We start from the raw sequence: 14,311 nt of genomic DNA on the forward strand, positions 1-14,311 counted from the left end.
CAGTGATGCAGGGCTCTCAAGTCACACTTGGAAGATCTGGTCAGACAGGATTACCTGAGAGACTTAGTAGATGAAGCCATGATAAGGGAAGAGCATGCAAGGCTTCCTCAGGCACCAACAGCTCCACCTCTGTCGCCACCACCACAGTAGACAGATGGACCTTGGGTAATCAATGTAATTCACTTGAAGGTGAATGAGAATGAAGTACGAGGGGAGACCCAAAGAGTGAGGCACCTGCAACATGTATATTAGGTCCAGCAAAAGAAACCCAGAACAAATGAGTTTCAGGAACTGATGATTTCTTTCACTGAGGCCGACTTGGATATGGTGCAGCATCCACACAATGATACCCTGGTGGTAACATTGAAGATTAGAGATTGCCAGGTGAAGCGCATATTGATTGATCAAAGCAGTTCTTGTGACATTATGTATGTTAGATGTTACAAGGAGCTTGGCCTTCACCCAGATAATCTAGAACAATCTGACAGCCCGATGGTTGGATTCAACAGCACGCTGATGTGGCCTCTTGGAGCCACGAATTTGGATGTGCAGGTACGCACCAAGAAGGTAAGCACAGAGTTTACAGTAATCGACACCCCTACCTCTTACAATGTTATTTTGGAAACATCGTGGTTGCACGCAATGAGGGCTATTCTTTCCACACTACAGCAACTGTTGCGATTCCTAACAGAACAGGGGATTGAAGAGGTCAAAGAAGACCAGGTGCAGGCAAAAAATTGCTCCATGGCAGCAATAAAGTCCACCTGTAACGTGCGGGAAGTACAGTTAGTGAAAATCGAAGACGAGGACAGGAAGGTCCTAGATAAGGTTGGCAAGACATGAGTAAGGAAGCTTTGAAGAAGATTCTGGTCCAAGCAAGTGATGAGGAGCGCTTCTTCCTTCTCGGCTCAGGCTTAGCCGAGGAGGAGGAAAAGGAGTTGGAGACTTTCTTGCGAGCAAACATAGAAGTGTTTGTCTGGACGCCCTTTGAGATGTCTGACATTAACCCCGAGGTCACTTGTCATAGGCTCAATGTGGATAGGTCGGCTAAACCTGTCATCCAACAAGCCAGAAGGCCGACATTGATACATGTGGAGGCAGTCGAGGAGAAAGTGGTGAAGTCGTTGGAAGCCCAGGCCATCCGGGAGGTGAACTACCCTACCTGGCTGTCCAACACAGTGGTAGTGAAAAAGAGGAATGGCAAGTGGAGTGTTTGCATGGACTTCACTAGCTTGAATAAGGCTTGCTCCAAGGATAGCTTCCCTCTGCCAAAGATAGATCAGTTAGTGGATGCCACATCAAGGCATTGAAGGATGAGCTTCCTAGATGCCTACAGGGGATACCACCAGATATCAATGTATCCCCCGGATGAGGAGAAAACGACATTCATCAACCCAAAAGGGCTTGCTACCGGGTAATGCCTTTTGGGTTGAAGAATGCAAAGGCAACCTACCAGAGATTGGTGACCAAGATGTTCAAGTATCTGATTGGGAGGACAGTAGATGTCTACATTGATGGCATAGTCGTAAAGACCAAGGACCCAGGGGGTCATCTGGCGAACTTGTAGGAGGTCTTTGACATATTGAAGGCTTACTGACTTCGATTCAATGCATCAAAGTGTGCATTTAGAGTTGGATTTGGCAAGTTCCTAGGCTACTTGGTGACCAGGAGAGGAATAGAAACAGGTCTGGATCAAATCAAGGCAATCCTTGATCTAAAGAGCCCAACCACAGCAAAGTAGGTCCAGATCCTGACCAATAAGGCAGCAGCCTTGAACAGGTTCATAAACTGGAGCTTAGATAAGTGCAAACCCTTCTTCCAACTGCTAAAGAAGGCCACAAATTTCTTGTGGATGGAAGAGTGCGAAGTTGTTTTAACTAACTTGAAAAGGTATTTGACAACCCCATCGGTGTAGTCAAATCCAATACCTGGAGAATAACTATTCTTGTACTTGGCGGTATCAGACCACGCTATCAGTGCGATGGTAATCTACGAAGAGGAGGGGGAACAGATACATGAGTAAGACTCTAGCAAATGTAGAAACCAGGTACCTGCCTCTAGAAAAATTGACATTTGCCTTGGTGATGCCCTCCAAAAAGTTGAACCACTACTTTCAAGCCCACAAGATGGTGGTACTAACAGAACATCCACTTAAGTCCCTATTGCAGCATGAAGATCTGACAGGCAGGGTAGCCAGATGGGCAATGGTGCTAGGCCAATATGACTTGTAGTTCAAGTCCAGAACAACAATTAAGAGCCAGGTTTTGACCGACTTTGTGGCCGAGTTCACTCCTCGCACGATCACAAGGCAGGCTCCAGTGAGTAGCGGATTGGGATGCCTAGGAGAACAAGAGGAAACCCAACTGGAGCCAAGGAACCCCACACCAACAGAACAGGGTAAGGCAGCATTGAAGCCAAAACCCTGCGACATTTACATCAGCGACTCCTTCAGCCTCTTTGTCGATGGCAGCTCAAACCGACAAAGAGCAAGGGCAAGAGTAGTGCTGATAACACCGGATGGGCGAATGATAGAGCAGTCCAATCATTTGGGGTTTAATTCTTCAAATAACGAAGCAAAGTACGAAGCACTATGTGTTGGATTGAGGCTAGTAGTAGCTATGGAAGCCGACAAGGTGTAGTCTTCTGTGACTCCCAACTTATTGTGAATCAAGCAATAGGCGAGTATGCAGCCCGAGATGAGAGAATCATAGCCTATGTCAAGGAGGTTGTCAAGCTGCTAACACTGTTCGAAAGTTGCCAGCTACAGCAAGTTAGCCGAGATGATAATAGTCACACCGACGCCCTAGCAAACTTGGCCAGTGCGATGAAATCAGGAGAGACAAGAACAATAATGGTTGATTATTTTTCAGGCCCAAATATGAAACCCCTGATAACAAAGTACGAAGTGATGTGTGTGGAAATGGGTCCAAGCTGGATGGACGCCATAATGATGTCCCTTAAAGATAGCAGACTGCCACCAGACAGAAAAGAAGCACACAAAACTAGGCTAAAGCGGTCAGGTTCTGCTTGTCAGCAGAAGGTCATCTCTACAGAAGATTTTTCACTAAACCCCTCCTGAGATGTATGCATCCATCCTAGGTGGAGGACTTTCTGTATGAGATCCATGAGGGAGTTTGTAGGAGCCATGCAAGGGGTAGGTCACCTGTCTACAAAGCCATATCCCAGGAATACTGATGGCCATACATGCAGAAGGATGCCAAAGTCTATGTTAGGAAGTGTGAGAAGTGTCAAAGGTTTGTGCCTTTGATACATCAGCCAGCAGCAGATCTGAACCCAGTAATCCTTGGCCCTTTGCTCAGTGGGGCATGAATCTAGTAGGGCAACTGCCACAGGCGACTGGACAAAGAAAGTTCTTGCTGGTAACCATAGACTACTTTACAAAGTGGGTAGAGGCTGAACTCCTCGCGAAGATTCAAGATATTGATGTGAAGAAATTTATCTGGAAGAACATAATCACCAGGTTTGGAATTCCAAGAGCCATTGTGGCAGACAATGGTACCCAGTTTGACAGTAAGCTGATCAAGAGCTTCTGTGCAAAATATAATATCAAAAACTATTATTCTACCCCCAGCTTCTCCCAAAGTAATGGTCAGGCAGAGACATCTGACAAGACCATCTTGGATGGGATCAAGAAGAGGCTGGAAGCAGTCAAGGGAAAGTTGGTAGAAGAATTGCCCAATGTGCTGTGGGCATATCGGACTATGCCGAGAAGTTCCACTGGAGAGTCTCCTTTAGCCATGGTATACGGCACTGAAGCAGTCATCCCACTTGAGGTCGGCATCCTTGGCATTAGAACATAGGGACTGGAAAACAGAACGAATGAGGCATTCCTTGCTCGAGATCTTGACCTGATAGAGGAAAAAAAGAAAAAGGGCAATAATTCGACTGGGGGCATACCAGTAGCAGCTTGCTAGGGCTTACAACAAGAAGGTCAACCCAAGGGAGTTCAAAGTTAGAGACCTCATCCTAAGGAAGGTTGTCGGCAGAAAGAAAGATCTCAGGGAGGGTAAGCTTGGCCCAAACTGGGAAGGACCTTTCTTATCGAATCATCTCGATTGCCGACAATGGGACATATTGGCTTGAAGACAACAATGGCAAAGAGTTGCCAAGACCCTGGAGCACTTGCAATTTAAAGTTTTTTCATTATTAGTTTCAATTTTTTGAGATTTATGTAATAATTTTATTAGTCGGAGTTTTAATAAAATACTAGCTTGGTTTTGTTTTTATGAATTATTGTTGAAACTTGTGCGGTAGGATTAATAGTCTTATGACGATGTTCCCATGGTAAATATAACGAATAACTTAGACTTATCATATGGTTGAGTTGGATTAAATACTTGCCATATGGTCAAGTTGAACTAAGTTTGCGATGTTTTAGTAAGAAACATGACGAATAACTTAGACTTTCCATATGATAGAGTTGGATTAACACTTTCCATATGGTAGAGTTGAACTAAGTTTGCGATGTTTTGATAAGAAACATGTCGAACAACTTAGACTTACCATATGGTAGAGTTGGATTAACACTTGCCATATAGTAAAGTTGCACTAAGTTTGCGATGTTTCGGTAAGAAACATAACGAATAACTTGTTGCCATATGGTAGAGTTAAACTAAGTTGGCAATGTTTCAAAATGAAACATGACGAATAACTTAGACTTGTCAGGACAGCAGAGTTGAACTAAGTTTACACTGGTCAGATTGCAAAGGATATCGGGAACGATAAACCTCGGCCAAAATTCCCTAAGACAGATGGTGGCAACTAATGTGAACATAAGTGTTACTTAGGTTCACATTAGGGAGTGGGCAGTAGGAATGGACATAACACTTATGCAAATTTTGGATAAAATTTTACAAGTTGAAGTTAGCTGAGGTAAATTGCAAGTATGTATTTCCTATCCATGGTCACCAACCAAGTTGGTGGACTAGGAATGAAATGAAAGCATAACATTTGTGAAATTTATGAAAGATTTCACAAGTTGAAGTCGAGCTTGAAATGGTGAAGTATTGCTAGAAGACGGTAAGTATAAGTAAAGAAACAACACTTGTAAAATTTTTGATGAAATCTTTTTAAGTGTTGTTTGGCCGAGATAAAAAGTAATGGTCAAGGTGATTAGCATGTTCTACTCCGAGTTCTGGTGACCCGAGATGTGGATCCAAGTTGCCAAACTTGGAAAGATCAGAAAAATTCTAAGTATGGAAAGAACATGCGAAGTGTAAAAGCAAAGACAGTAAGCACACATGGAAGACAATCAACACTTAGACAAAAGGAAGACTTGTATTCAAAGGTGAAGTTTTGATTACACCAAAAGACACGTCGGCCAATCAAAAGCAAACATATTACAATTACTGAAAAAGAGAAAAGTTCAAAGAAAAGAAAGAAAAGATATCTAAGTACTGAAGTCATTGGCGTTGATCTCAGATTCCTTAAGCTCGGCTGTTGGCTTTGTGTTGGCCTTGGCTGGCAATGCTTCACCCTTCTCTGCCACTATCTCGGCATCAATCTCGAGTAGGGTTTGGTCAAGACTTTTCTTGGCAGATTGGATCTCGGACTCTTTAAGAGCCTTTTAGGCAGAGATATCTTTGGGGACCTCATCTTCCTCCTCATCCTGAGTCAAGTCTAGGACTTGATCATTTAGAGTTGGGGACTTGGCCCCTACAGCTTCAACTTCTTTAGCATCGACCTTGGCAACTGCGCCCTCAGTCTTGTCAGCTTCGTTATCTTTTTCCTCCTTAGCCTCATCCTTGGATTAGCTTGGAGTGGAAGGGAATGGCATGGCAAGTCGGCTGACGTCGTGAAGAGGCAAGTCGTCAGGGATGGACAACTCCTTCAGAGCAGCCATCCAGTCAAGGGTATATCCCTTGTTACATGCTAGATTGACCTGCTTCTTGTAGGCGTCACGGACGTCGGCCGTCCCTTCAGCATAGGCATTCTCGGCAACTGCTTTGACTTCGGCCGCTTTCGTGGCAAGCGCTGGCTGAAGCTCGTCTTGAGCGTGGGTAACCTTCTCCATGGCTTCTTTTGCTTCGGCCTCAGCAACCTCGGCCACATTCTTAGCCACTTCAGCATGATCCTCAGCTTTACTTTAGGCCAATTGGGCATCTTTGGCCTGGTCCAACAGACCTCGGGTGTGAGCCTCAGCCTGATTTAGCGAAGGGAGGAGCTTGGTTGCCTCCTTAGTTTTGCTGGCCAACTCCTTCTTATACGCCTCGGCTTTAACTGCGAAGTAGTGACCCTGCTGAATGGCCTGTAAGAAGAGAAGGAAAACAAAAAATTTTGGTTAAGTACAAAAACCCATAATGAAAATTGAATGAAAAAATAGAATGTGCAAACTTACCAAAATGTAGTGTTGCATTATCAGCTCATAGTTCTCAAACTTAGTCTGCTCGGCCATTCAGTTGATGTTGGCCGGCAAGAGAATAGCGGTAGAGAGGGCAACACCAACTTCCACATTGCCAAGCACATTGTCCTCAGTTAGCAAAGGTTGATCTCCGATGATGATTGCCAGGGCCCAAGGCTCGTTAGCACAGAAAACACCAGGTTGAGCAATGCCCTCCGACCTTGGCCTTTTTGATGATGGCGCCCCGAATGATTCTTCTTCGGTTGTTCTCTTCTCGGCTCCAAACGAACTTTTTTTGATTTCAGCCAACTTAGAGATTGGCACTGTGTCCTCTGAATCAACTTCTGTGGCAATGGCTTTTGCCTTCGCCCTTTTTACCCTTTTGATTTTGGGCTTGGGTTGGGTTTGAGAAGGAAAAGAAGAATGGACAGACACCACACCAGGGATATCGGCGAAAAGATCGTCTAGAACAATTTTGGTGCAACCCATTTCATTGGTGGTAGCGGCAACTATGACTCTGGGGTCGAAACAAATTGCTGGCAGGGAAACAAGAGGGTTAGAGGGGTCTATGGCCGAAGAAACTAAACTTTGGCATTTGTGGCTGCGAGTTCTTCTAGTGGGAGCATTCAAAGGAGCTTGACATCGGCGCTGGCATTGGGATGGAGGGATCAGTTGGATGCAAAAGTGGATGGTAGGTCCACTAGGTCTGAAGTGGAGGCTTGGTATGGCCATGGTGATGAATCAATCGGTGGAGTGGTGGCAGAAGGTGGCATTTGACTTCTCCTGGGGACGTCGGGCAAAGGGCTTCGATACGTCAGTATGTAGTTGAGAAGAATTGGAGCCTTGCGGACTTCAACTAGAGCCTTGTGGACTTCAATTTGTAAGCCGAGAAGGCGAACCAAGTCCTTGCTCGGCATGTATGCCTGTTGAAAGTTCTTGTCTGGCTAAGGAAGGGTTGCGAGGACAAAAAGAGAACATTAGAACAGATTAACAGAAAGATTGCTAAAAGAGGTAGTAGAGAAGGGACTTTGCGGGACTAAGCCCTTACCCTTATCATCCCTAAAAACTTCACGGCTCAAGGGGAAAATATGGAGCTCATCATCTAGCGTGAACTCCCAATTGTTCGAGGCAATCAGGTAGTCATCTCCCGCGCCCTTATTGGAGTCTGGAATGTCAGCTATCAACTTGTACTGTGTGGATCTTGGCTTGAGGTAGTATGTAAAGCCGTTTTTGGTATTGAGGCTACACATAGTGTAGTAGTACTGGATATCAGACAAGGTAATTCCAGCATTCTGTCGGCGTGCCAACTGAGCAATGCCATTGATGATCCTAAAGGAGTTTACGGCCAGTTGCATGGGATTGAGTTTGTAATAATGGAGGACTTCCCTAAAAAGGATGTCAAGTGGAAACCTGATTCCGCCTTCAATAATGGAGACTACTAGAAAGGTTCATGTAATCCCTCCTAGGCATGATAGAGTCCTCTTTTCTAGCCAACCAAAGTTAAACGTCAACTGGAATGGAGAACTCTTGCCTAAAGTATTCCAACTTGGCAGGGGTGCCTACTCTCTACCTAAACATACCCATAATATCTGCCTGAGGTAAATGGTACTGGGTTTTAAAGAAAAGTGGCTAGTGTGGGTTTGAAGACCTCGGCTAAAACCTAGAGAGCACTAGGGTGAGGCTTTTTGGAGATCAATGGGAGGATCTTATTTTAGTTTTCCTAAGGAAGAGGGTTCTAAATCAAACCCCAAACCTAAGTCTATGCAGAAATAAGAATCAAATGCAAGAACATGGAAACCAAGCAAGAAGACTAGAAAAGAAACGTAATTCAGAAATCAAGAATGAGACAGAGAACAAGAAAACATATATGCCCACACCGAACAACAAAATTTGTGAAGTAGGTGTGTGCAAAGCTGTGTACAAGAACCACTAGTAGTAAAAAAATAGATTCAAAAATAGAATAGGTTTACAATGTCCAGAGCAGGAAAATAAGGATAAACAAAGCACACAAATGAGTACAGATTCAAGGGCAATACAAGAGTAATTACAGATACAAAGAGAAAATATATTGAATAAACAATAAGACTGAAATTTAAAAGAAATTAGTGACTTACCGATTGAAACCGAGAAAACGAATGCCGGGATGAAGATCATCGGAGTCAGACGACGAGAATGATCGAAAGCAGATAATGAAAAGTTTGCCAAAAGTGGTGAATGATGCACTTGCAGGAGCTTAAAAACACAAAAAATGGTGGTTCAAGAGGGAAAATTTGGATAGAGAAAATCTAAGCACAAAGAAAGAAATCAAGTTTGCAAAAGTGAGAAGATGAAGAAAAGGGAGAAATGTTTTGTCAAAAAATGAAAAGGCGACAAACCATAATGAGATGCCTTGGACGACGTGCCTATTAGACAGCGTAGACAGTGTCGACCTGACTTGATGGCGCGTGCCATGTACGAGGCAATAAAAATATGACATGTGAAGGAAACGGTTGGAAAGGCCGTACGTGACAGCTCATGTGCAGATAAAACTCTTAAAATTCTTGAAATAAAGAGGCAATAACCTCGGTTAGAGGAATGATCTCGGTTGAGATGCTTAAAGAACTTGATTCTTGGTTCTGGATCTTTGATAGAAAGGACACTGAGTCTTGGTTATTTGAAGCCGACGAGTCATGATCTTGGTCGGAGAGATGAATGAATTTTTAGCCGACATGTTATGTGGCCTAACAATGTAGGTTCCATCACCTCAGGTTGCCGAGGTAATAGAACCTAGGAGGCAGTTGTGGGGAAGTGTTTTATGAATAACAGCGTGTGACTAAGGTGACGCCGAAGTGTCAGCCAAGGTGCCACGTAGCCTGGTCATGCTTGTCGAGATGATTTCGACTAGGCCGAGGTTATCTACGGCAATGCTGAAATCTGATATAAGTGGATAAGGGATAAGAGTTCTAAAGTAGGGAAAAATCTGAGTCTAGATAAGGATAAGACTCATGAGGAGTTTATCCCTATCTAGCCGAGATTCCAGGATAAGCATTGAGCTTGAGTCCATGAAGTAAGGCTTCTAGGTGATCAGGTCACTGCTAGGTATAAGAACGTGGCACCCTCATGGGTTAGAGGTATGTTCTTTCTTGTGAGTTTAAGTACTATTTTGTATCTTTGAGAGATAAGTTTTACTGACTTGATCGTCGGAGTGCCCCCGGATGGATGAACCACCACCAGATTCTTATCTACTTGTTACAAGTTGTTGGGCTTAATCTATTCTGCTAGTGCTCTCCAGCTGAGTTCCCGTTTTGGTTGTGTGGTCAGAAATCAACACTTACATATTGCTTACTTTTTCAAGAAACATTATGTTACCTTTTGAATACACCATGAAGGAAATACTACTATATCTTTTTATTTTTCATTAAATTAGTCTATTTTTTCAAAAGTCAAATATAGCGACAATTTTGATATCATTATTAAACAAATCCATTAAATCAAAAAATCCAAAACTAAAAACATTTCATATATTAAATATATCGCTTACACATTAAAATCTTAATAACCACTCATCACATGATTATCATCCAAATATATAATAGAAATTACTTTGGTAAAAATAAATAAATAAAAGTTTAAAAGATTTATCAATTTTACATAATTTTATCTTTTTTGGGTAAAAATAATTTTTTAAAATTTAAAAATATTTTTTTCACATTTATTTTTATCAAATTAGTTCATATTTTATCAAATTGACGTTTTTGCCCTTCAAATTAAGCAATGGTATCTTCAATTGTCCTTATTGGAACAAGATTCAAAATTCATGGTTAAATGTGTCAGAATTAAAAAGTTAGGGACCAAAGTGACACAAGCCCCAAAACTATAGGGACTATTAGTATAATTCGCTCAAAATTTATTTTCATGTATTAAGATACGAAAAATCACTACAAAGACTCAAAAAAGATAAAATATGGTCTTATTATTTTCTAGTTTAGCAATAATCAACACAAACAGCATAATTCACTCATCTGATAATGAAATGATTATATTATTGTAATATGATATCTGATAACACAATTATAATCTACATAAATCACAATCCACTGATTATTTGATAACAAAACACAAATTATTGGGAAACATTGGGAGAAAAAACTAAGGCAAAATTATTAAATTTAATCATGATAAGAGAGAGGGCAAAAAAATTAGGGTAAACAAAATTAAGGACAAGAAATTAGGTTAAAATTATTCAACTACAATATGATATAGAGAGGGCTAAAAAATGAGGAAAATTTACCCATAAATCCTATATGGTGGAATGTTGATCCAATTGGTCATAAGAGTTTTCTTATGAACCAATTAGTATTTTTTGTTTAAAAAAGTTGTATTTATTTGAATTGGTGCTATTTGAGCTTAAGTGAATGCCCTTTTGTGATTCAATTTTTTGATTTGTTTTTGGGATTGGAATAGAAATGTGAGGTGTGTAAGATTCTTTTTGGGAGATGGGGAAATTACCAATAGGTCCTACTTTGAGACTTATTACCCATTAAGTCTTATTAATAAATTTATCAAGTGATAAATTTACCAGTCACTTGTTTTTATGAATAAATTTATAGTGATAAATTTATCAGCCTCTTGTTTTTATAGTGATAAATTTATCAGTTAGGACCTGTAGGCAAATAAGTGTAATTAATAGGACTGAATGGTAAGTGCCCCGCTGAAATGTTGGTTGTTGAGCGTAGAAATCTATATTCATGTTAGTATGGGTTTCTAGTATTACATTGGAGTATTACAATAGAATGTTACGTTTAAAAAAAGTACATTAACGAGTTTTTTATTGTGTTACATTGGAGTGTTACGTTCAGCAAAAGTACATTAAAGAGTTTTAATTATATAAATTTTGAATTGGGTCTAATAATGATTATATATTTTTTTTTAATTTGTCCCAACAGATTTTTTTGGGGGGCCTTTTAGATTGGGCCTCAAACAATTAAAAAAGATTGGGTTTTGAACTTTTAGTATAATATAAAATTAATAAATTTGGAGCTTTACTTTGGGCCAAAATTTGGAGGCCCTAGGCACAAGCCTTAGTGGCGTTAGCCCAGGCCGACCCTAATTATTAGTCATCTTAATGGTTTTATGGTTTAAACTGATAAAATTAATACTTGTCAAATCATTTTGTAATGATTTTATATATGGGTATATATTTGGGAGAAATTTCAATTCAAGTTAAATTCTAAAAATTAATAGAGATAAGTAGTAAATTTTATAAATATTAATTTGGATAAAATCTATTGTACTTGTGTTATTGTCTTTAAACACTTCAACCTGCTCACATTTAAAAATAGCCAATAACCTCTCGTGATTTTAGCCATTTTGCACATCGACTAACCGCGATCTTAAATTCCATTTAATTTAACAGAGAGTGGGTCTCATCTTTCTCATTTGAGAGTTGACTAGAAAAAAAAATTCAAAATAAAGTCAAAATATATAATGTGAAATAACAAATGTGCCCTTATCATCATCTTCTTTCCCAAACTAAAACGAAAACTCTAATCCTAACACTTTTTCCTCTCTTCCCTTCCGGATACCTGCATACATTGCTTAACAAACAACAGAAAGATTCATTATTTTAAGTGGTAATTTTTGCCAAAAAAATAAAGAAATAAATAACAAATTGTGAACCACTCACTATTTTTGATTTATTTTATCTAAACCAATAGCATTTCGTGAGGCAATAAAGCAATCACCTTTATACATTTAAACTTCCCAGTAAGAAAAACCCTGTACTTGTTTGTTAAAATAACAAAATATATATGTATATATGTGAGATTACATCAATAAGGATGAAAAAAGAAAAAAGAAAAAGGGAAACAATGCATAATGTTGGTGAGAAACCAACACTAGCTTAAACCAACACTTGTTGCCACCCAAAGACTAACTTTACAAATGCTTATAACCTACAAGAGCACTCTGACTTTAATTCCTCCACACTGACCACACTATTGCTAACAGAAGAGCTTTACACAATCTTGCTTCCAACTCTTGGTGCTTAAAGCCAACCATCACTCCTACAATCCTACCAATGACCTATAGACAAAATAGCTTCTTGATTCTACCTTTCTTCACATGCCTACCCCTCGTTGTTGGTTCTCTCTTTATCCTTTAGCTCTAACTCAATAATCTTGTGCAAAGCATCTTCTTTCCCATTAAAATTGATGCCAAGAGATTTCCCCAATTGTAAAGTGGCTTTAGCTTCTTTGAGAAGATAATTGTTCAGACTTATAGTACCCTCACACAGATCTGAATGTGCTATAGCAGCTGTTGTTGGTCGGTAGATGACAGACTTGAAGGTGTGCTTGCTGGCAATAGCAACTTTATGCCCATGAAGTCTAGCAAAACTAGTTAACCCCTCTAGCTGAACCTTCTTCTTCCTTTTTTTTTTCTTCTCATTCCGCAAGAATTTTTGGACAGAAGCAGGTTGCCTAACTAGGCTTGAATGAGTTAGGCTCAAAATGCCCCTTTCATTTAAGTTCTTACTTAGTGCTTGGGCCAAATCCACTTCAAGATTGATGCCATGCCCAAGTCCATCTCTAGATCTACTATAGCTTCTGATAAATCCAGGTGCAGAGACTGGCACCTGACTTTTTGGGCTATGCACTGACTCCTCCACCATAGTTTTCACTGACTCATCTCCCGTGTGACAGTCAATAGGCCTTTCCCTCTATTCTACCTCCTTGGTACATGCTCCATTATCTCTGTTGAATCCTTCATCTCACTTTGTCTACTTAACAACTGTGTTTACCACCATTCCACTTTTTGGGTTGTGTACTGTCTTCTGCCACCTCATCATCTTCTTCCTTCTCCTTGCAACACTCCTCTAGAATATTTCCTTTCACTACACGGCCACAGATGTCGTTGGAGCTGCTCTCTTCCATGCCATTGTGCTTCATGTTACTAGAGTCAGATATAAGATCTTCGCACACAAGAGTAGGATGTGGTTTACCTTTACACTCCAATAATATAGTTTTGTTTATAAACTCCATACATGATGTAACCACTCTGATTCTGGTATGGAAGAAGACCTTTGGTAGACAAATATCTCCATCCAAGTTGAGAACTGAACCCCATAAGCTTCCAATGCTGTTAGATGTGCTCCTATTCTAGAGATTTAAGGGTATGCCATAACACCTTAACCACATACATCTCTCTTGTTCGATATGAAATCCTGGCTTCCATTCCACCACATACTAAATCCAATCCTTAAACCATTCTTTGATATTACGGATATTTGATATCAGCTCCTCTTGAGATTTAAAGTTTAATACTATATCTTGCTCTCCCCTTTTTTTGACCAATACTTGATCCACCCTTTTCTCCTTCAGGGCATTTTCAATGTAATGAGTGGGGTATTCAGTATTAAGCCTGACTATTGCACTTTCATAGAGCCGGTCATGGCCATCTTCATTGACTTTCAAGCTCAAACTTGCTTTCCCAGGTATAGTGGGTGTGACCGCTTCTAGTACCTCAGCGAAGGATCTTTGGCCTGCAAAAGAAACTTCAACCCTGTTTCTGCTTGTTTTAAAAGGTTTCCTGATGACTCCTGCTTTGTTCATCTCTGAGGTTCTTGACATAAGTAGCTTTTTTTAGCTTCCAGCACCATGTCATCCACCAATAGACCATTCCCATTTTGGATGGCGATGTTTGCTGCTACATGGCAATCAAATCTTATCCTTCTTTTGGCAGGTATAAAGACATCCTTCACTATCTCAAACTTTGTGAAAAGTTCGAACAGTGTTTTAGCATCCATTGCTAAAGGTAAATTATCCACAAAGATAGTAAACAGTCCATGTTTAGCCTTCTTGCCTTGTGCTACTCCACCTTTCCGCTGCCCTACAATCGGAATCCACCCTCTATTTCCTCCTTGCTCCATTACATTTTCACTGAGGCATTAATCTACATTATATATATAAATAT

The 14,311-nt window shown here is 40.5% G+C and overlaps 1 protein-coding gene across 1 annotated transcript; it reads left to right on the forward strand.

The window, feature by feature from the left end:
* The first annotated feature begins 324 nt into the window (after window positions 1-324).
* On the forward strand, window positions 325-843 carry LOC145805780 (uncharacterized). Its single transcript, XM_082900989.1, has one exon. It carries the CDS (start codon window positions 325-327, stop codon window positions 841-843), a length of 519 nt encoding a protein of 172 aa, XP_082757115.1.
* The last annotated feature ends 13,468 nt before the right edge of the window (window positions 844-14,311 follow it).

Source organism: Camellia sinensis, chromosome 13, assembly GCF_055761805.1.
Source record: "Camellia sinensis isolate YWXY chromosome 13, ASM5576180v1, whole genome shotgun sequence".
Classification (NCBI taxonomy): domain Eukaryota; kingdom Viridiplantae; phylum Streptophyta; class Magnoliopsida; order Ericales; family Theaceae; genus Camellia; species Camellia sinensis.

Excerpts from the sequence above, each read along its gene's own strand:
- LOC145805780 (XM_082900989.1), top strand. The coding sequence starts at position 325 with ATGGTGCAGCATCCACACAATGATACCCTGGTGGTAACATTGAAGATT.